General features: G+C 46.6%; 1 protein-coding gene across 3 annotated transcripts in view; it reads right to left on the reverse strand.

Annotated features, from left to right (window-relative positions):
• Positions 1 to 13,389, reverse strand: part of RFT1 (RFT1 glycolipid translocator homolog) — a 47,211-nt gene extending 33,822 nt beyond the window's left edge. For 2 of the 3 annotated variants that reach the window (XM_005547389.5, XM_074032474.1), the window contains exons 1-6: positions 13,292 to 13,389; positions 8,128 to 8,213; positions 5,377 to 5,493; positions 3,711 to 3,900; positions 2,937 to 3,038; positions 1,127 to 1,264 (exon numbers count right to left, since the gene is read on the reverse strand). In XM_005547389.5, the coding sequence (XP_005547446.3) occupies positions 1,127 to 1,264; positions 2,937 to 3,038; positions 3,711 to 3,900; positions 5,377 to 5,493; positions 8,128 to 8,213; positions 13,292 to 13,354 (696 nt within the window). In that variant the 5' untranslated portion in view covers positions 13,355 to 13,389. The remainder of the gene's footprint in view (positions 1 to 1,126; positions 1,265 to 2,936; positions 3,039 to 3,710; positions 3,901 to 5,376; positions 5,494 to 8,127; positions 8,214 to 13,291) is intronic. The other variant, XM_005547390.5, reaches the window with a different exon arrangement.
• Positions 13,390 to 22,583: the final 9,194 nt, after the last annotated feature.

The raw sequence follows: 22,583 nt of genomic DNA on the forward strand, positions 1-22,583 counted from the left end.
TGGCATGGGCAGGAGCACTGACCCCAAAAGAGCCAGAAAATGAAAGTCCAATGACCCGAGTGTGAAGGAATTCAGTAGAAAAGATTATGCTTCACTCCACATGTCAGCTGTAAAATCCACAGTGGTCTAGATAGGAAAGTGGATCACCTGAAAGACTAGCCTGACACTTAGAAAGAGACCATGTGGGGCTGGGCATGGTGGCTCATAATCCCAGCACTTTGGGAGGCCGACGTGGGAGGACTGGTTGAACTCAGGAGTTCAACACTAGCCTGGACAACATAGTGAGACCCTATCTCTACAAAAAAGAATTTTTTAATTAGCTGGGCATAGTGGCACATATCTGTAGTCCCAGCTACTTGGGAGACTGAGGCAGGAGGATCGCTTGAACCCAGCAGGTCAAGGCTGTAGTGAGCTATGATTATGCCACTCTGGGCAACAGAATGAGACACTGTCTCAAGGAGAAAAAAAAAAAAAAAAGACCATTTTGGGTTCATCCCTACTTTCTCAGAACTCTCAGCTATCTGTGCTAGAAGTCAACTGAGGAAGAAAACCAAAACCACAGCAGAATAGAGATAGTGGAGCACAATGGTGGAACCTGTGCTCTGCTGGCATGTGAGGCCCTCCAGGCTCCTGTCCTCACTCTGACCCTCACCTAGGACAGGTATTTATTCTCTAAGCCTTAGTTTCTCAACCCTAAAATAGAAACAGAGTGTCAGCCTTTCAGAGTTGTTGTAAGCATTAAATAAGGCAGGTAAAGCATTCAGCATAGGGTCTAGCACAGTGGTTGTCAACTGGGGGTAATTTTGTCCCCTAGGGGACATTTGGCAACGTCTGGAGACATTTTGGGGTGCTCCACTGAGGAGCTACTGGCATCTACTTGCTTGAGGTCAGAGATGCTGCTAAACATCCTACAACACACAGGACAGCCCCTACAACAAAGAACTGAGCAACCCAAAATGTCCATAGTGCAAAGATTTAGAAACCCTGGCCTGGCACAGAGCAGGCACTCCATAAATATGAGCTATAAAATTCATTTATGATTATAACAATAAACCAGCTGCAGTTTCTTTCTCTCAAGGATAAGCAGCACCTATCATTAAAATAAGAGATAAAATGTATTACTTACTCCACTTCTTGTAATATCGGGTAACAGATCTGTTATTCTGGAGACAGGAAGAGTCTGAAGCTTGGTTGATTCTGGGGAACCCAGTAACTTTGTGAAATAAATAACATAGCAGAGCACCAGAACTGTGGTATAGAAAAGCTGAGAAAACAAATAAACTGTTTTAATAAAGGCATAATTAAGATATGCCTATAAATTTGATCTCAAAGGCCAATCAAGTAATAGAACTCTCTTGATTAACTGCACTTTCTATTCAGCAATGCCTTACCCTCTGGGAAATGGCACTATTCACTTAGACCCAACTTCACTTCAGCATCTATCTGCAAAGTGTTCCCAACACTTCACTTAACTGGGAGAACATAACTCTTCTCAGCAGGCACAATGTAATTTCCGTAACAGATGTACACTAGCTCAATTACCACAGCAATGTCTGATACATTCTCAAAAGGTGTGTATTTGGCCAAAGGAATGGCTCTTCCACCTAGTCAGCACACTGCAAAGATCCATGTATCCTAACTGTGCTAATATCCAAGGACTTGTCATCATCAAGGACTGTGAGTTTTCCATAAACCCCGGAAACCTGTGCCATTAATGATTACAAAGCACAATTGAGCTGCTGACTCTCTCCTCTTCGCCAGGGCAAGAGCTACTACTGACGGGGGAGGAAAGGGTAGGGTGATAAGAAGGCCCAACCCTCCCTCCACCGATCCAGGACAAAAGAATGGCTTCTGGCCAGGAGCAGTCAGATGGGTTTTGTCTGCAGATTGAGGAGGAAAGTCCAAAAAAGCCCCTTTTTACAAGCTCCCTTCAACCCTCTTTCCCTCCTGAGAACAGCAGTGCACACTGGTTCAAGAAAGACTGGGACCTCCAGATTTGCTTTCAGCCTGGCAATATCAAGGCTGCTCCTGTAGTAAAGGCACAGGGCAAGGAAAAAGAAGAGTCTCAGTTTAGTAGGTGTGGGCCCTTCTGCTCTCCACTCCCAATCATACCTGAGATGGAGCCCATCATCCACCAGCCTTCTTCCTTCATGCTCCAAGCCCTTAAAACTCCAGCAGCACTGCTGTGAGCCACCCACCTGATGCCAGTGTCCTCTGTGAGAAGTACCCTCTACATAAATCATTACTAAGAATCTTATCTTCCTAAACATTAATGAAAACTACAACTGCTTAGCACTGTAAAATGTTCTGGTAACTATCTGATCTTAAATTTCATTTTTAAAAATAGCACTTGTATTCTAGTTATATTTTTATTAGAACTAGAAATATGAACTAGAACTAGGAAATAATGAGATGGAAATGAAGCCTAAATTGCTAAAACTGAAAATATACCTACTCTGACTTGATTCATGCTCTCTGAATTATGTGAGATTTCAATATAAGTTTAAAACAGGCTTGGCAGAGTTTCCACCTATTCTGCAAAAACCTGATGGAAATCCAGGGAAAATAATACACATGCAATTTGATTCCCACCCCACCCCCCACTGCTTTTTTTCTCCTTTACAAAACTACCAGACAACCAAAGATCAGTTTGAAACAGGCTTGCCCACTGAATGTCTAAAAACGGTTTTTGATGTTTGACAATGAAGTCCAGTGTGTGGCCCTCACCAGGTCCCTAGAAACACCTACGGTCTCAGGGTATGGAACACAATGGACCTGGCAGCCAGAGTAGCAGTGCCAAGGCCACCCTTCTGGTGCTTCCACCTCCTGCACAGGCATGGGTACTGCAAATGCAAACCCCACAGCGGTGGGAACAAGAAGAAAAACCAGTTGGAGAAACAAAGATCATATAAAAAGTTAAAAGCCATGATTCTTACCTGGGCCAAAGAGAAAATGTACAATCCCCAGTGAGGCAACCACAGCACGAGAAAAGCTGTCAGAATGCTCTTAAGAATTACCGACAGGCTCTCAGCAATCACCTGCAAACATGTGGTTAAGGTGCAGTTTACAAACATTATCAAAAAGTCAAGACATAACGGAATGATAGACAGAAAATCTCAGGCAGTGGCTACTCTGGCTATGGGGACAGGGCACACAGCTGGACATAAGTATCAGTAACGTTTTCTTCTTGGGTAGGGTGGTGGGTTCATGGATCTTCCAGTATATTACGCCTTAAGATTTACATTATATATATATTCTTTTGTAATCTATTCTAAAAGATGAAGAGAGAAAAGTTAATATTAATATACAACTAAATACAGTCACTAGAAAAACCTGAAAAACCTTTACGGTTCTTCTACATTCTGACTTGAACTAATAAATTATTAGCAAACCTATTTTTTATTTATGGTCAAACAGAGGTGAACTTTAGCCTAGCCTATCTGACAAATTTCAAGTGGAAGAACTTAACTGACCATGTTAACTTAACTGACCATGTTAACCTTTTTCTAAATACATTTTTAGGTGCAAGTCTGGAAAAATCATTCTCTCCTATAAAAGCATTTTTTTTTTTGAGACGGAGTCTCGCTCTGCCGCCCAGGCTGGAGTGCAGTGGCTGGATCTCAGCTCACTGCAAGCTCCGACTCCCGGGTTCACGCCATTCTCCTGCCTCAGCCTCCTGAGTAGCCATTCACAGCAGAAGGCGCACTCACCTTGAGCTTCACAAACATATGTGCTTGTGCCAAGACCCAAAAGGGCTCTCCTAGAAGCTCCACCACTGCCGAGAGACCAAACAGCACCACTCCAGTTGCATAGTGAGGGACAACATGAGGATCAGGCACTTCAAGCAGCTGCAACCAGACCCAGCCCAGGAATAAGGACCAAAACACACCCAGGGGGACTCTGGAAGAGGAGAAAAAAATAATTCACTAAATTTTAAAATAAATAGAAATATCTATTAAAATAGTAACACTGAACAGAAAAAAAAAAGTTATAATACAAACAGCTCCCATTTATTTATTAAGATACTAACTACATGCCAGGCACTATGATTAACGCCCCTTATCTCACTGACACCTCACAATGATCCTCTGTCAGTATCTCCATTAAAAAAAAATGAGGCCGGGCGCGGTGGCTCAAGCCTGTAATCCCAGCACTTTGGGGGGCCGAGACAGGCGGATCACGAGGTCAGGAGATCGAGACCATCCTGGCTAACACGGTGAAACCCCGTCTCTACTAAAAAATACAAAAAACTAGCCGGGCGAGGTGGCGGGCGCCTGTAGTCCCAGCTACTCGGGAGGCTGAGGCAGGAGAATGGCGTGAACCCGGGAGGCGGAGCTTGCAGTGAGCCGAGATCGCGCCACTGCACTCCAGCCTGGGTGACAGAGCCAAACTCCATCTCAAAAAAAAAAAAAAAAAAAAAAAAAAATGAGGAAACTGAGGCTGATAGGCACTGGGCAATTTGGCCAAGGTCATGAACAGCATCAAGAGCAGAAGCAAGACTCAATCCTGCTATAACTCCAAAGCCTACTCTTCTATCCACTGGGTTACACATACTGACCCATAAGCAAAATTCCCAGAAAGAAAATGCCTGTTGTTGAGAATGACTGACAGACTGTATACAGCTGTTCCTTGCATCCCAAATAACAAACAGAGCAGTGCTCAGTATCCTTTCATATGTTTCACATGTGTGCCACGGGGCATTTAAATATGCCTGGGTGGTTAACAGTTGTTCCTCTAATAAAATGAACACCTACCAGCCCTCACGACAGTCATTTCTGTGAGGCAAAAAGGAGTTATGCAAGGGCAGCATTGGGAAACAACCTCAACCCCCAGCCCTCCCTGCAGGGACATAGCTGGAGAAAAGCCATTGCAATTTCAAGCTAATGTACTTGATCTTCAAGAATATCCTAAAAGACTCAGAACTGAAGTCATATAACAAAATTGAAGAAAAATGTAATGAACCCATAAGAGGCTTTCAAGAAATACTAAATTTAAGTGGCTGTTAAAAGCTCAAAAGATATTATAGAGCAAAAAGATTAGGAATAAAAAAGATGGCACAGGCCAAGTGGAGCCCACAGTGGTGATCAGAAACAGCAAGAAACCACCTCCAAAGAGGATGAAACCAGGGCTAGAAACCTGGCCCAGAAACCCCAACCTAGAACCTCTTCCTGGCTCCTGGACATCCAGAGAGAAAATGAGCCAAGAAGTTCCTTTGACACAAACACTCTCCCCTTCTTGTCATATGCCTGCTCCCAGAAACCCATGGCGAAGCTGAATCTGGAGGCAATTCAGCTTTAGGCACGTGTTACTGTTTCACTTCCAATGCTCACTACACCTGCCTTCCTGAAATGTGTCTCCTGCCAAAGCACAACTCACGTTAGCCACAGCAGGTTGAGGGTCTGGCTCCAATCTCGCTGGGTGACCCCACTGAGACATGCTCTGCGGAAGGCCTCTCTGGCCAGGAAGAGGGTGGTTGAGTAAAGCAGCGTTAGTCTGTAAATGAAAGGCAGAAATCAATAAGGTCTCGAGTTTTTTCACAGAGAGAACTTCTGGGATATTTCCAGCAACAGGGAGGAGATAAAGTCTTGGTCATAAACCACTGATGGTGACATGGAGGGCAGTGGGCTCTTACAGGACCCCCTACTGGTCTGATCCATGAGAACTACTGAGTTAGGAACCAAACGAAAGATACCTGAGGGTGTGTGCCTACAGTTACATGAAGGATAGAAACTGCTGCAGTGGTCTCAAAAGCCTGTAGCCTTCATAGCTACAGGAAGAGGTGTGGCCATGATCACAAGGACGAGAAGATAATAAGATTATAACCCCACCCTTCTTGGTCACGCGGACACGAGTGACCGATAGCCCCTGTGAGAAAAGCTGAGCCTCTACCGAGTGGAGGCTCTGGCCAAAAGAATCTCAAGACAGACAATAAGGCTGGCAACCATTACAGAGGCTGCTGCAACCCAGATCAGCAAGGCTTGCCTGGGCACCTCCCAGATGGGCAGCACCTAGGTGAGCCTTCCTGCACCTTAGTGAGGAGTAGCTGAGATTTTCCTCCTCAATAGGCAGCAGCCTGGGTGAAGCCAGAGTGGGGATGGCCCAGGGTGAAGGTCTCTGGGGTTGTCCAAGGATTATCCTGCTACCCAGTGCCTCTGTGGAGCATTGCAAATAAGGAGATGGAACCGAACCTTAAGCAGGGGGGCAGGGCAGGCCAGACAAGGGCTGTCAAAGTAGGGACCTACCAATCTCAGGACGCCTGCCTAAGAAAGCCCCCTTTCTTTCTGCTTTTAAAAAAGTATTTCTTAGGGCCAAGTGCCTATATTTCTCAGGCTCATGCCTATAATCCCAGCACTTTGGGAGACTAAGATGGGAGGATTGCTTGAGCCCAGGAGTTCGAGACCAGCCTGGGCAACACAGTAAGACCTCATCTCTACAAAAAATAAAAAAAAATTAGCCAGGTGTGGTGGTGCACACCTGTAGTCTCAGCTGCTCAGGAGGCTGACATGGGAGCATTGCTTGAGCCCAAGAGGTCAAGGCTGCAGTGAGCCATGATGGTGCCACTGCACTCCAGCCTGGGCGACAGGGCAAAAGGAAGAAGAAGAACAAGAACAAGAAGAAGACGAAGATGAAGACGAAGAAGAGGAAGAGGAAGAAGAAGAGGAAGGAGAAGAAGGAGAAGGAGAAGGAGGAGGAGAAGGAGAAGAAGGAGAAGAGGAGGAAGAGGAGGAAGAGGAAGTGGAAGAGGAAGGAGGAAGAGGAAGGGGGAAGAGGAAGAGGAAGAAGGAAGAAGAGGAAGCAGAAGAGGAAGAAGGAAGAAGAAGCAGAAGAAGAAGGAAGAAGAGGAAGAGGAAGGAGGAAGAGGAAGCGGAAGAAGAAGAGGAAGCGGAAGAAGAAGATGAAGAAGAGGAAGCAGAAGAAGAAGAAGAAGAAAGAAGCAGCAGCAGCAGTGGAAGAAGCAGCAGCGGAAGAAGCAGCAGCAGAAGCAGCAGCGGAAGAAGCAGCAGCAGCAGAAGAAGCAGCGGAAGAAGAAGAAGAAGAAGTAGCAGAAGCAGCAGCAGAAGCAGCAGCAGCAGCAGAAGAAGCAGAAGAAGAAGGAAGAAGCAGAAGCAGAAGAAGGAGAAGCAGAAGCAGAAGAAGGAGAAGCAGAAGGAGAAGGAGAAGCAGGAAGAGGAGGAGGAGGAGGAGGAGGAGAAGAAGGAAGAGAAGGAGAAGGAGAAGGAGAAGAAAAAATGAAAACAGTATTTCTCAAAGAATGGTCCCTGTTTCAAAATCACCTAAGGAGCTTGTAAAAATGCAGACTCCTGGGCCCTTCTTCAGCACTACGTAGTGCAAAACTCCACAGATTATTCCTTTCCTCAAAGCTTCAGTCCTGTCACTAAGCTCTGAGACCAGAGCCAAGAGGATATGTTTGTTAAGTATTAGACATGAAATGCTGTCTGGAACATACTGCCTCATTTATCAGGACATGAAGACACACCTGAGAAGCTGAGCTATTCCGAGCACTCACATCATGTCATGTATTTTGTGTCATTTGTGAAGACAAAATATGTGTGGGTGTCCTTGAATAGAAAGGAGGTGAGTAGAAGAAACAAGCTGAGTCTAAAAGACAAAGAAGTCATCTTTCCAAGAGCCTCCAAGAAACTAATGACAAGGACTCAAGCTCGGATCCCAGTTGCTGTATCCCAATTATAAAATCACTGAGGAGGGAAGGAAGGTGGCTGCTCCAGCCCTGCAATTATGAAGTGCATCCTCACGAAGTGCACAATTTCTGCTTCCTTTGCTGTCAGCAGGACAAGAACATAGGATTATACCTGAGAGGGAGTTTTTAATGAATTACTCCCACTCTTCTCCTTCCTGACTTCCAAGAGCAGGAAAACCAGAACAGCTGGCAGAGAAATGTGCATTTGGAGGCTGCTAATGGAAAACACTCCATGAGTCCATTAAAAGCAACATTGCCTGCATGTCCCTCCACTCCTGCACGCTTCTCCTCAGCCCACTGCTAAAACACTCTGCTTCTGGTAAAGGTCCATGCTTCTAGAATCCAAGGATGACACACAGGTACAGAGTGTGAAGAAAGCCTGGCTAGGAAGGTGAACTCTGACAGTGCCAGGGTGCATCTCCTCCTACCTTACATTTACCACGCCAACAATTTCCTTTGACAGGAAGCGAAGAATAAATGCATTCAAGACAAAGGTGATCAACCGAAACAACACCTATAGAAAAAGAGGAAAAATACGTAAGAATAAATGACGTTAGGAGTGTTTACTTTGCTGAAATGAGAACAATGTGCCTGTTCTTCCTAACGTGAGGTAATGACATACACCAGCTTTGTCACGGAGACTCTGCTCTAAGACGCCCGACCTGTCTGCATTTCTCCTGAAATTTCACTCCTTGGGATCTCTCAGCACTCCTGTGCAGTGGTCAGAGAACCCTGGAAGGCACTTGGAAGGCTCCCTAATTTATTAATAACAAGAAAGAGGCCCCATTAGACTCACTGAGTTTCTACAGGTTCAAAATCAAGCTCTTGAGGAAGCAGAAAGAGAATTCTAGTTAGTGGTTCACCTTGCTGGGCCCTAGCCACACTCCCCCACTCCAGGCTGTTTAGAAATAGCACACACTTAGCAAGTGGGAGCCTTAAGGGTATAGCAGACTCACCAGAAATCATGGGGTCTAATTTCTCTTTTTCTTCTCTGCCTTATAATATCTAGGAATTTCAATAATGACATGTAATCGTTCTGAACTTCAGTTTTCTCAATTAGAACACAAAAATGTATATCTTTATTGAATACTTGTCTCTTTCCAGAGAGGAGTTGAAATACCTTTTAAATGACGCTGCAAAAATAAGACAACGTAGCGTAACATGGGGGGAAGGGAGACAGAGTCCAGTTATTGCTGCTTGAAAGGGACATATCCTGAGACTTCCCAATCTGTCAATTCAAGAAAACCACCTAAGCAAAGAACTTCTCCCATGAGACACAGAGAGGATGACTGTCATTAAACAGGGTTGCTAAATGGGGATGCTGGGAAGAGTGCAAACCTCATTCACTAAATGACTCCCTCCTGCATCCCAGCAGCAAATGAAAAAATCACTTCTGTGTTAAGCACCCTCAGAGTTATCTGTGAAGAGCTGCAATTTGGAAGATTTGATCTAAGCATATCAAAGGACTACTGTGGTCATAAAGGTATGACCAAAAAGGGAGAGCACCTAACACTGTAACTAAAGTGTCACAGAGCAACAAGGTCTCCAAAGCCAAGAAATGACCATCTCAACCTTTATGGAGTTAAAGGTGGTCTTTTGAGTCCGATGACAGCTCTGTAGCTGCTCCTTAGAAACATGCAGATATGGCCAGGCACGGTGGCTCATGCCTGTAATCCCAGCACTTTGGGAGGCCGAGGCAAGTGGATCAACTGAGGTCAGGAGTTCAAGACCAGCCTGACTAACATGGTGAAACCCTGTCTCTACTAAAAATACAATTCACCATTTAGCTCTTCTATCTGTTATCTTCTAATTGTTATAAGCCTCAATGTCCTCTGTCAAATGAGGTTACCTATCACGTAGGGTTGATTAAAAGGATCAAAAGAGATTGCAGGGCTGAGTACGGTGGCTCATGCTTGTAATCCCAACACTTGGTTGGGCGCCGTGGCTCACACCTGTAATCCCAGCACTTTGGGAGGCTGAGGCGGGTGGATCATGAGGTCAGGAGATCGAGACCATCCTGCCTAACACAGTGAAACCCTGTCTCTACTAAAAATACAAAAATTTAGCCAGGCATGGTGGTGGGCGCCTGTAGTCCCAGCTACTCGGGAGGCTGAGGCAGGAGAATGGCGTGAACCCTGGAGGTGGAGCTTGCAGTGAGCCAAGATACTACACCACTGCACTCCAGCCTGGGCGAAAGAGTGAGACGCTGTCTCAAAAAAAAAAAAAAAAAAAAAAAAAAAAAAAATCCCAACACTTTGGGAGGCTGAAAGGTAGGAGAACCACTTGAAGCCAGGAATTTGAGACCAGCCTGGACAACACAGTGAGACCTCATCTTTACAAGAAATATTTTTAAAAGAAATGAGACTGTAGAAGTGAAAGCATTTTTTAAGTGCATACAAATGAAAGGCATTAATACTTTCAGCATGGGTGGCTCAGAATTAAGATAGAACAAGCTCTCAAATTCTTGTAGAATAAGATGTAACTGCAAAGCTACCTAAAGTGTCTACAGTGTAATTCGAGAAAGCATACAAGAATGAAAACACTCAAGAAACCATATAAAAATATGGTTATTAAAACAAAAAAATCCGAGCAAGACTCCATCCCAAAAACAAAAAACAAAAAAAACATGTGTACACACTTATGTTAACCTCAAAGCTATCACTGTCTAAGAAACTTAATGTTGGCCGGGCGCGGTGGCTCAAGCCTGTAATCCCAGCACTTTGGGAGGCCGAGATGGGTGGATCACGAGGTCAGGAGATCGAGACCATCCTGGCTAACACGGTGAAACCCCATCTCTACTAAAAAAATACAAAAAAACTAGCCGGGCGAGGTGGCGGGCGCCTGTAGTCCCAGCTACTCGGGAGGCTGAGGCAGGAGAATGGCGTGAACCCGGGAGGCAGAGCTTGCAGTGAGCCGAGATCCCGCCACTGCACTCCAGCCTGGGCTACAGAGCAAGACTCCGTCTCAAAAAAAAAAAAAAAAAAAAAAAAGGAAACTTAATGTTTCAGGCCATATCCGTATCTCCTCTTTTTTTTTTTTTTTTTGAGACGGAGTCTCGCTCTGTCGCCCAGGCTGGAGTGCAGTGGCACAACCTCAGCTCACTGCAAGCTCTGCCTCCCAAGTTCATGCCATTCTCCTGCCTCAGCCTCCCGAGTAGCTGGGACTACAGGCGCCCGCCACCACGTCCAGCTAATTTTTTTGTATTTTTAGTAGAGACGAGGTTTCACCGCGTTAACCAGGAGGGTCTTGATCTCCTGACCTCACGATCCACCCGCCTCGGCCTCCCAAAGTGCTGGGATTACAGGCATGAGCCACCACACTTTGGGAGGCCGAGCCCCTATCTCCTAATTGGTTTGAATAAAGGTTGCAGCTAATGAAGTTGAGGTTGCTTATGCCACCCAGTATTTGCCACACACTGTAGCCCTTATTAGCAACACAGCCTTCATTTACTTCTGCAAAGGACTTTACAGCTTTTGTTTTAACATAAGGTCTCACTCTGTTGCCCAGGCTGGAGTGCAATGCCATAATCACAGCTCACTGCAGCCTCAACCTCCCAGGCTCGAGATCCTCCCACCTCAGCCTCCTGTGTAGCTGGGACTACAGGTGCACGCCATCACGCCCATCTAATTTTTGTATTTTTTTTTTTTTTTTTGAGACGGAGTCTCGCTGTGTCTCCCAGGCTGGAGTGCAGTGGCCTGATCTCGGCTCACTGCAAGCTCCGTCTCCTGGGTTCACACCATTCTCCTGCCTCAGCCTCCCAAGTAGCTGGGACTACAGGCGCCCGCCACCACGCCCTGCTAGTTTTTTGTATTTTTAGTAGAGACGGGGTTTCACCATGTTAGCCAGGATAGTCTCGATCTCCTGACCTCGTGATCCACCCGCCTCGGCCTCCCAAAGTGCTGGGATTACAGGCTTGAGCCACTGCGCCCGGCCTGTATTTTTTATAAAGACAAAGTTTCACCATGTTGCCCAGGCTGGTCTTTAACTCCTGAGCTCAAGCAATCCTCCTGCCTTGGCCTCCCAAGTGCTGGGATGACAGGCATGAGCCATCACGTCCAACCAACTTTACAGTTTTAAAAAAGGCTCTCTCACATCTGTTAAATTATTTGACATTTAAAAACAACCAGGTAAATGCACAGGAAGCAAGACTGGAGGTTAAGTGATTTCCTCAATGTCACATGGCAAGCAAATGACCCAGCTTGACCTTACAGGTAAGCCACCTGACTCGTAGTCCAGTGTGTTTTCCGCTACAACTTGTTTTCGTTTTATGAAGCCTATCTGGGTACTAAGATATTATCAAAGGCTGAAAAAAAAAATCAATACTGTGGATAAAGCACTAAACTCAGTTATTTGTGTAGTGAAACAGGAAAAAAAAACAAACAACCCTAAGTAAACTTAGAATGGCTAACATTTACTAAGCACGTATCATGTGCAAGGCACTCTTCAACATGCTTTCCATAGGTTATCTCATTTCATTCCTACATTGACTATTTTAAAAATCCTTATTACCCTAATAAAAATAGCTACATTTATTAAGTACTTGTAGTGTGCCAGGCACTTAACAGGCATGATTTCATCTAATCTTCCTAATGACCCTGTGAGGTTGCACTATGGTTCTCATTTAAGATGAAGAAACTGATACTCACGGAAGTCATGGGATTTATCCCGAAGGAGTGCATCTAGCAAGTGACAAGGCCCAAACTCAAGCCCCATTCTGCTTGGTTCTTTCTTCTGCCCTCCATCTGCCTAAGATAAGGGGTAGGGTAGATTCAAGACTTGTGTGAAGTAGGGTTGATTGGCTCAAGAGTGAGACAGAGAGATATTGAGCCGCTTGACTTAAAAGGTTCAGCTCCTGGGGTTGAAAGAATCTTCAGATACCATTTGGACTAACTGGCATGTATCATATCTGACAGATGACAAAAATTAGGGCCAAGAGGTGAAGTGACTTGTCCAAGGTCACATAAACAGAAGATGCAGCCAACATGTATTAAATGCACACTAAGAGCCGGGTACTGTGTTAAGTACGTTTATTTGAATGATCCCAATCAATTCTTGCTTATGAGCTAGGTACTACATATTATTACCCCCATTTTACTAGTGAGGAACTCAGGCTCTGCAGGTGAAGTCACTTGTCCTGGGTCACGGAGCAATCCAAGCCTAACTCCAGATTCTTGTTCTTAGCTATGCCATATGGTCTCTCGGAACTCAGTGGGACTCAAAGTTTGAGGGCCGTGTTTGATGAAGGAAATGAACCCCTTGCCTGAAAAATACCAGATTCTCGAGCACGAAATACCAGTCCCTCACCCCGACCACCTGATCTAATTCACTCCTCCTGCCATATGGGAAATAGAATGCTCTGAAGGAAAGCGGCTTGTCTGCAGTCACCCGGCCTAGACTCTGAAGGCAGGCTCCCATCTCCAGGCCAGGCCCCCCCTCACCAACGCCACCGTCTCCGGTAGACCCCCACCCCCTCCATTGCGGGGTCCACCTCGGAACTGGGTCGGCCCTGGGGCAGGCTCTCAAGGGCCCGAGGGCTGCCATCCCGCAAATCTCGGCTGCAGTACAAGCTGAAACCTGACGGGCAGAGAGTACCTGCAGGATGAGACCGGAGGAAGCCAGCCGGGCCGCCTGGCCCAGCACCTCCTGGCTGCCCATAGCCTGGGCGCCAGGCTCAGACACCAGGAAATGCCGCCGCCACTCCGCTTAGTCGCGATAAGATGGCGTCACGGAGCGCCTCGCTCTCTGATTGATGGCCTTGAGACAGGGGGGCGGGGCACGAGAGGTTCTGGCCCTTTAAGTGGGCCCGGCTCGGTTGGTCTGTTATGGCGCCTGGCGCTTCCTATTTCAGTAGGTCCTGCGCTGTCTGTCGCTTGTGCGCTGTCTGCCCCTCTCTTCCCCGTATAAACGAAATAGTGTGGCGAGTACTAAGAGATACTGTTAAAGAAGTCAAAGTTCCTTCTCTGAGGCTTTCAGCCACCAACCAAGAAGCACTAACTTTCCTGGCCTCATCTGCCAAAAGGGGAACAAACTTCTCATTGGCCTGTTAAGAGGACTCTTACCATTGACCTTTGCTTACAAAATCACAGCCACAGCCCCTCTGAATTAGGCTGGACAGGAATTGTCCTCATTTAACAGAGAAAGAACTGAGGACCAGAAGTTAGATACAGCACTGTCATGAGAATGGTTTTGTGAAATCCTTCAGAAAGCTCTGAGAATTGGCCCCTGTGGTTAGAGATGAGTAAAGCCTTGGAGATGGGAAGTGACTTGTTCGAATCTACACAGCTTGTTTCCTGACTGAGTGGATGTCAGGCTCCTGATCCTAAACGTATCACTCTTACCTGTATGCTAGAAATTGTGAGGGCAGAGTGGAAGAAGGACTGGAAGTGCTTCGTAAAATGTAAAGCGCCCAACATACACAGTAAGCCGTTGCTCTGTCAGTGTTCTTATTATTTACCACGCAGGCTGTAGGAAGCTCAGTCTTTCCCCAGTCTCTTTTAGGCCTCACATGATATGGCCCCAACCTATCTTCTACTACCTTTCACATGATAATTGCCCTTCCCAACACTATCTAGGCCATAGCCATTCCGAGTCCTTACCGGTCCTCAAACAGGTGGTGACTCACTGGCCTTTGCTCCTCCACCCTCTCTGTCCAAAGTGTCTTCCCTGACAGCACCCCTTGCGCTCCTAGACCACACTGTCTTGACTTTCCTGGCCAACCACACCTGGTACCTGCTGTGGACTAAATGTTTGTGTCCCCTCAGGATTCATGTGTTGAAGCCTAATCCCCCAGTGTGATAGTATTAGGAGGCAGGGCTTTTGGGAAGTAATTAGGTCATGAAAGTGGAGCCCTCATAATGGGATTCGTGTCCTTATAAAAAGAGATGTCAGAAAAATGATCTCTGTGTCTACCACTCGAGGATGCAGCAAGAAGGTAGCTGTCTGCAACCAGGAAGGTGTAAAATGTAAAGCACCCAACATACACTTAACAGGAACCAAACTGGCTAGCACCTTGATCTTGGGCTTCCAGCCTCCAGAACTGTGAGAGAGAAATTTCTGTTTTTGACTTACCCAGACTATGGTATTTTGTTACAGCAACCCAAGCAAATTAAGACAGTATTCCTAAAATACTTTGTACCCCTTTATAGTTCCTAGTGCAACCCGCATTATAGCAGAAAGACTAAAATGTATGTCTCTATTTAATCAGCCCATGAGCTCCAAGAGGGCAGAAGTGCAGCCTTCCTGGTTTTGCCTCCTGAAGTAGTGGTACAGAGCGTTCCTAGGGTTTGCATAAATGTCTCCTGACACATGATTGCTGTTACTGCTGCTGGAAGCAGACTGTGGAACTCAAAGCCTATACACTCCCATCTTGCCAGGTAAAATGACCTCTGTCTTAGTGTGGAGGCCCAGAATGTGAGGTATTTTATTTTTCTTTTCTTATCTTGTCTTTTTTTTTTTTTTTTTTTTAAACAGGGTCTCACTCTGTCACCCAGGCTAGGGTGCAGTAGTACAGTCTTGGTTCACTGCAGCTTCCATCTCCTGGGCTCAGGTGATCCTCCCACCTCAGCCTTCCGATTAGCTGGGACTACAGGCACGCACCATCGGACTTGGCTAATTTTTTTGCGATTTTTGTAGAGATGGGTTTTTCCCACGTTGCCCAGGCTGGTCTCCAACTCCTGGACTCAAGTGATCTGCCCACCTCAGCCTCTCAAAGTGCCAGGATTACAGGCATGAGCCACCGCACCCGGCCCAAGAATGAGAGCTTTTGACTGTCAGAGAGAACTGGCCTTGAATCCTCATTCTACCACTCACTGACTAGGTGACCTTAGTATGCTCAGCTGCTAAATAGGGATATTATCTGTCCTGTAAAAAGAGTCATAAGGATTATATCAGACAAGTCTGGCCCTCAAGGAGCTTAAATTCTAGTGAAAGGGAAACTGAAAAAAACTCTAACAAACAAATAAAATTTCACATAGGGCTAAGTGCTATGAAAGAACGAAACCAGATAAGATCATAGAGGCTTTGGAAGAGAGAGAGGGGTGCTGTTTTAGGAGAAGTGAGTTGGGCACCTACCTGGGGAGGAGTGTACTTGGAGAATAGAGAAAGTGCTGGAGGGTCCAGGTATTTGGCATAATGACTGAGATGCTAAAGACCTTGACCTGGGCAGCCTTCCCACCCCCATGGACTGTGGGCCAGCAGGTGAGACGGCCTCCCACTTCCTTTATTCCCAGCCAAGCAGTCTCCTCCTCCACAGCTCATCGCCAGAGAAGAACCAGCCAAGAGTTCATCATGTGCACACACTCCTAAGCCTGGCATCCGTGTAAGCTGCTTTGGGAGGGAAGAAGTGATCATTTTGCTAGGGAAAAAAAGCCAAAGGGGAAAAGCTCTAAGCTAAGTATAAAGGGCAAAGCATTCTAGGACCCCAAGGTATGGACTCTGTGGGGCTCCTGGGTGAGGAATCCGGGGACTTTTTCTCTTATTTTGGAAGTTAACACTTGGCAAGGAGGGACTGAGCAGAGCCCAGAGCCATGCTGGATTCTGGGGTGGGTGGGGAAAAAGGAACTGTGAGGAGAATCCACAAACATTGACCACTGACTCCATGTCAGGCACCTGTCTGAGCACTGAACATGCGTGTACTCCATCCTCTCAATACCTATGAGAGAGGGACTGCAGATCAGGAAACTGAAGCACAGGGATGTGAAGTAACTCATCCAAGGTCATTCAGCAAAAGAGTGGTCAAGGAGGTGTGTGAACTCGGGTCCCTTCTAATTCCAAATGCGTGAACAGTAATGTTCTTCCCCTCAAAAAACCTTCTGACTGTAAAGGAGACTTAAGAGTCCCCATATGTAAGCCACTGAGAACATATGTGGCATTGAGAGAGTGGAGTCTGGGAGGGCTGCAGTGGTAGAGCTGTGGTAGGCTTGGGGGCGTACCCTCCTCCCCAGCAAGGCTCTCCAAAGGTCTTGACCCTGTTGGAGATACTGGCCTGCACACTCCACTGGGTGTTGCATACTCCATGGTCTTGCCCATGGAGGACTCAGCTCAGGGCTGGAAAGCAATGGCCCACTGGATGTTACATTTTGTATGGCCTACAAACTAAGAATAGTTTTTACATTTGTAAATGGTTGGAAAAAAATCAAAAGAATATTTCATGACACATGAAAATGGCTGGCCGGGCACGGTGGCTCAAGCCTGTAATCCCAGCACTTTGGGAGGTCAAGGTGAGTGGATCGCTTGAGGTCAGGAGCTCGAGACCAGCTTGGAAACATGGTGAAACCCCACCTCTACAAAAAAATACATAAATTAGCCAGGCATGGTGGTGCGTGCCTGTAGACGCAGCTACTGAGGAGGCTGAGGTGGGAGGATCATTTGAGTTTGGAGAGATCAAGGTTGCAGTGAGCTATGATCATGCCACTGCACTCCAGCCTGGGCAACAGGGTGAGACCCTTGTCTCAAAAAAAAAAAAAAAAATTCAATGTCCACAAATAAAGTTTCATTGGAACATAGCCACATCTACCCATTTGTTTACATATCAATAGCTACTCTCTTGCTACAACAGCAGAATAGGTTGGTCCTATTGGGATAATATTGGCTAGCTGAAAATGTTTGCTAGTTGGCTCTTTACAGAAAAACTTTACCAATTCCTGGTGATCACCATTGAGCACCTGGGATATAGTAAACATTTCAATATTGAATGAATGAATGCATGGGTAAGTGCATTGGAATAAATGAATGATGAAGGACTAGGAAAGGAAGAAAAACAAGTACATAGGGCTCTTTCCTGGGGGTCACCTAGTTTGGAGAGGAAGTGGCCTCTTGAGAATACCAGACTGTAATTGGTGGTCATTAAAGGAGCTGTTTTCCCCAGCCTTCCTCCCCGCCTCCCGTGTCTGTGCCAGGTAGCCTCCCTGTCAGGGAAATCTGACCCAAGCCACCTATTTTATTACAAAGCTGGAGGGAAGTGCCAGAGCTGGTACCAAGCCAATTAGGCTCCCAGGGCAGAGGGGCAGGGAGGGAGGCTGCCACTGGGCCAGGAGACAGGGTGGAACCTCTGGTCAGCTGGGCCTTGGATCTCAGCTGGGTGGAGGCAGGAGAGCTGGGCATGGTCTCACACACCAGCCACTAGGTGGCAGATGGTTCTGGGTGAGGCCGCTGCCTGGCCAAGGCTTCTGCTTTCCAGAGCACCACCATCAGAGCCCCTTCCAGAAGCAGGACCTCAAGGCTCTGCCTCTCTCAAAAGTCCCAGGGCATGAGAATGCGGCTGTGATACTAGTCATCCACATCTGTCTATGTAAGCACTGTGCTGGACACGTCACTTTCGTGATCTCATTTAATTCCCATAGCAGCCCTACAATGTAGACACCATTATTATCCCCATTTTACAGGCTAAGAAACTGAGGCTTAGCAAAGTTAAGGGACTTGCCTAAGTACTAGTGAATGGTAGTGCCAAAATTTGAACTGGGCAATGTGGCTTTCGGTCCCTTAACCAGACCTAACCCAGAGTGTTTATTGTTAATGCTGATTCCTGGGCTCCACCTCAGCAATCTGGGGTAGGCTCAGGAATCTGCATTTACTAACACTCTGCGGGCTTCTTCTTCTTTTTCTTCTTCGTCGTCGTCTTCTTCTTCTTCTTCTTCTTCTTCTTCTTCTTCTTCTTCTTCTTCTTCTTCTTCTTCTCTTTCTCTTCCTCCTTCCTCTTCCTTTTTTTTTTTTTTTTTTTTTTTTTGAGATGGAATCTCACTCTGTTGCTCAGGCTGGAGTGCAGTGGTATGATCTTGGCTCACTGCAACCTCCGCCTCCCAGGTTCCAGTGATTCTCCTGCCTCAGCCTCCCAAGTAGCTGGGATTACGGGCATGCGCCACCATGCCTGGCTAATTTTGTATTTTTGGTAGAGACAGGGTTTCACCATGTTGGTCAGGCTGGTCTTGAATTCTGACATCAAGTGACCCACCTGCCTCGGCCTCCCAAAGTGCTGGGATTACAGGTGTGAGCCACTGTGCCCAGCCTCTGGGGGTTTCTGATACAATGGCCTAGGCTCTGAGAAGCACTGCCTGAGGGCAGATCTTCAGGTACCTTGGAAAAGCTGCCTCCTTCAGTGAGCTAGAAAAGTCTCTCTGCCTCAAAAAGCAAAGCAAGTTCTGAGATCTGCCCCCAGGCTGGACAAGCCTTAGCGTTGGGCCCAGGGCCAGAGGTCAGAGCAGTAGGGGCTAGAGGCAGTGCCTACGTGAGGGCCTAGGGGGAATTCAGCACCAGGAAGAGTATACAGGGCAGCCCCTGGGACCCGGGGTCTGCCCATGGGTTGCAATGAGCAGTCACGGGGCTTTGGCTTTGCCTGCTCCTCTGGGCATTGATTTGGGTACAGAGAAGAGAGTAACCTGCAAAGTTGACACATCAGTATGTTTCATTCCATTCAGCACTCTGTGGTGGGCATCGGGAGGGGGCACGTGAGTGAATAAGCCACAGTCACTACTCTCTCGGGCAGCAGTGCTTCCTCCTTTTGAGGGGAACACAAGTGTGATACCAGGTACATTGAGGTGGTAAAAACTGGTAAGGGGAACTCAGGAGTCAGGGGGCAGATTTTTTTGGCTGGGGAGTCAGGGAAGCTTTCCTGTAGGGGGTGTTTTTGAAGTGATTCTTGAAGGGCAAAAGGGCTTAGTCAAAAAGAGGGACATGCCAAGCAGAGAGCACAGTAACAATGAAGGCTCACAGGCAGCAACTTGCCGAGCCTCTTGGAGGACCTCTGGGGACTTCTGATACAATGGCCCCTGTGACTGCTCCCGAGTGCAGAGGCTCTTCCACTCTCTGGTCAGTGGCCGATGCTGAGCTGGTGGTCCTGAGAAGAGCAGGCTCATGGGTGTGGATGTGAGGATGTGAATGAACACAAATTCAGGTGCATATGTTCACGCGCATGGGGGAAAGTGAGTGTGCATTTGCATGTGTGTACAGGCCCATTTGCCAGTCTGCATTCAGATAGACAGTGTCTGCATTCAGATAGACAGTGTCCATGTGTGGGTGCATGTCTACCTGCATATGAATGGGCATGCTTGTAAGTTTACCTGCAAGCGTGGATGTGAAAGCGGGAATGCAAGGTCACGTGCAGTGCATGTAGTGTTGGGGGTGAGTATGAAGGTGTGCATGGCTGCAAGTACACAAATATGTGTGCTTGTCTAGGGTCAGCCTTCAAGCTCTCTGATTCTGAGTCTGTGGGCCCCATAACTGTAATCATGGTTGATATTGTAGTCTTTTCCCCTGAGTCAGGCCTCCACCTTCCATGCATCACTCCAATTAATCTCGTTGATCTTATGAAGTGGGATTACAGTAATATGCTGTTGGCCCTCAGAGGCCCTCTTTACCATTTTCTACAAGCTGCTCCTTAGCAATTGAAAAAGCTCCTGGTGAGGAAGTGCCCCTGGCACATGCAGGGCTGGCCTGGATCAGGGGTTCTCATGCACTGAGTGGGAACGGACAGTCCCTGGGGCCTGGATCTTGGGACCCAGACCTACACACATAGAAAGGTCACATAGAGGTGAAACGAGGTAGCCCTTATTTATCCAAACACCCAAAGAATTTGGGCCAGAGCCAGCTGAGGCCCCCAGCATGAGCACCTGTTATGTTTCCTGTCCCTTCGAACAACAGCCCAGCTTGGAGATTTGTCCCAGATTCTCCTGGGCCAGTTTCTCAAAAGCTACTCATAAGCACCTGCTCCTGAAGAGGGCTGTGGTCCCAGCCTGGAGACCTGCTCATTGCTGGGAACCAGGATGCCCTTCCTGAGCCCTGAGCACCTGTCAGATGCAGCAGCACCACCAGCTTGCATTCTTGCCTTTCCTCTTGTATTGAGGATGGTTTGCCATGTAAAAAACAAAACAAAAAACAAACAAACAAACAAAATAACGGCTGGTGCAGTGGCTCATGCCTGTAATCCCAACACTGGGAGGCCGAGGTGGCGGATTACTTGAGCTCACGAGTTTGAGACCAGCCTGGGCAACATGGGGAAACCCCGTCTCTACAAAAAATACAAAAAGTAGCCGGGCGTGTTGGTGTGCACCTGTAGTCCCAGCTACTTAGGGGGCTGGGGTGGGGGGATGGCTTCAACCGGGAGGCAGAGATTACAGTGAGCCGAGATGGCGCCACTGCATTCCAGCCTGGGCAACAGAGCCAGACCTTGTCTCAAAACAAGAACCACCACCACCGGGTCACTCAGAACCATTTTCCCTACCATCTGGAGGTGGACTAATCTAAGCTGAAATGCCTCTTGGGCAAGTCACTTCACCTCTCTGAGCTTCCACTTCCTCATCTGTAAAAATAAGGATAATAATAACACTCACCACATGGGTTGTGGTGAGAAACGAATGAGATAATGCATGTGGAGGCATCCGCACCATCAGGCACATGGAATGAGTGTGCTTAACAAACAGGATCTGTTAGTGTCATTTTTATAGTATTTGCATCATCAGGGCTGACATCATTTCTCCGCGTGACATTGGAAAAGCAGTTAATATTTCTGGACCTCCATCTCCATCCCCACCGAGATTCTTCTGACCTTCAATCCTCCCTTCCTTTCGCCCTTATTTCTTCCCTCCCTCCTCCTTCCTTCTTTTTCTTCTTTTCTTTTCTCTTCTCTTCTCTCTCTTCTCCCTTCTTTCTTTCTTTCTTTCTTTCTTTCTTTCTTTCTTTCTTTCTTTCTTTTTTTCTTTCTTTTTTTCTTTCTTTCTCTCTCTCTCTTTCTTTCTCTCTCTCTCTCTCTCTCCCCCCCTTTTCTTCCTTCTTTCTTTCGTTCATGTTTTAAAAATGGACAATTTAGGGCTGGGCGCGGTGGCTCAAGCCTGTAATCCCAGCACTTTGGGAGGCCGAGACGGGCGGATCACGAGGTCAGGAGATCGAGACCATCCTGGCTAACACGGTGAAACCCCGTCTCTACTAAAAAGTACAAAAAACTAGCCGGGCGAGGTGGCGGGCACCTATAGTCCCAGCTACTCGGGAGGCTGAGGCAGGAGACTGGCGTAAACCCGGGAGGCGGAGCTTGCAGTGAGCTGAGATCTGGCCACTGCACTCCAGCCTGGGCGACAGAGTGAGACTCCATCTCAAAAAATAAAATAAAATAAAATAAAATAAAATAAAATAAAATAAAATAAAAGGACAATTTAGTGAGTTTTAGTATATTTACAGAGTTGTACAACTATTACTACTATCTAATTCCAGAACATTTTTCATCACCCCCAAAAGAAACCCCATACTCATTAGTAGTCACCCCCCAAACTCTCTTCTTTCCAACTTCTGGCAACCACTAATCTACTTTGTGTCTATTTGGATTTGCCTATTCTGGACATTTTATATAAAAGGCATCATACAGAATGGAGTTGTCTCCATCTGGATTCTTTCACTTAGCATGCTTTTGAAGGTTATCTATGAAGAAGCATGTATAAGTACTTCATTCCTTTCTTAAGGCTGTATAATATTCCACTCTATGGATATCCTATATTTTGTTTTTCCGTTCATCAGTTGATGGACATTTGGGTTGACTATTATGAATAATGCTGCTGTGAACATTTGTATACAGGGTTTTATGTGGACATGTGTTTTTAATTCTCTAGGAGTGGGATTGCTGAGTCTTGTGGTAACTGTATGTTAAACAGGCTGTTTTCCACGGTGGCTGTACCACTTTACATTCCCACTAGCAGTGTTTAAGGGCTCCAATTTCTCCATGTCCTCACCAATACTTATTATTGTCCATCTTTTTGGTTATTGCCCTCTTACTGGGTATGGAGTGGTATCTCATTGTGGTTTTGATTTGCATTTCCCTAATGGCTAGTGATGTTGAACATCTTTTCATGAGCTTATTGGACATTTCTATATCTTTTATGGAGACATGCCTGTTTAAATCCTTAGC

Source organism: Macaca fascicularis, chromosome 2, assembly GCF_037993035.2.
Source record: "Macaca fascicularis isolate 582-1 chromosome 2, T2T-MFA8v1.1".
Classification (NCBI taxonomy): Eukaryota; Metazoa; Chordata; class Mammalia; order Primates; family Cercopithecidae; genus Macaca; species Macaca fascicularis.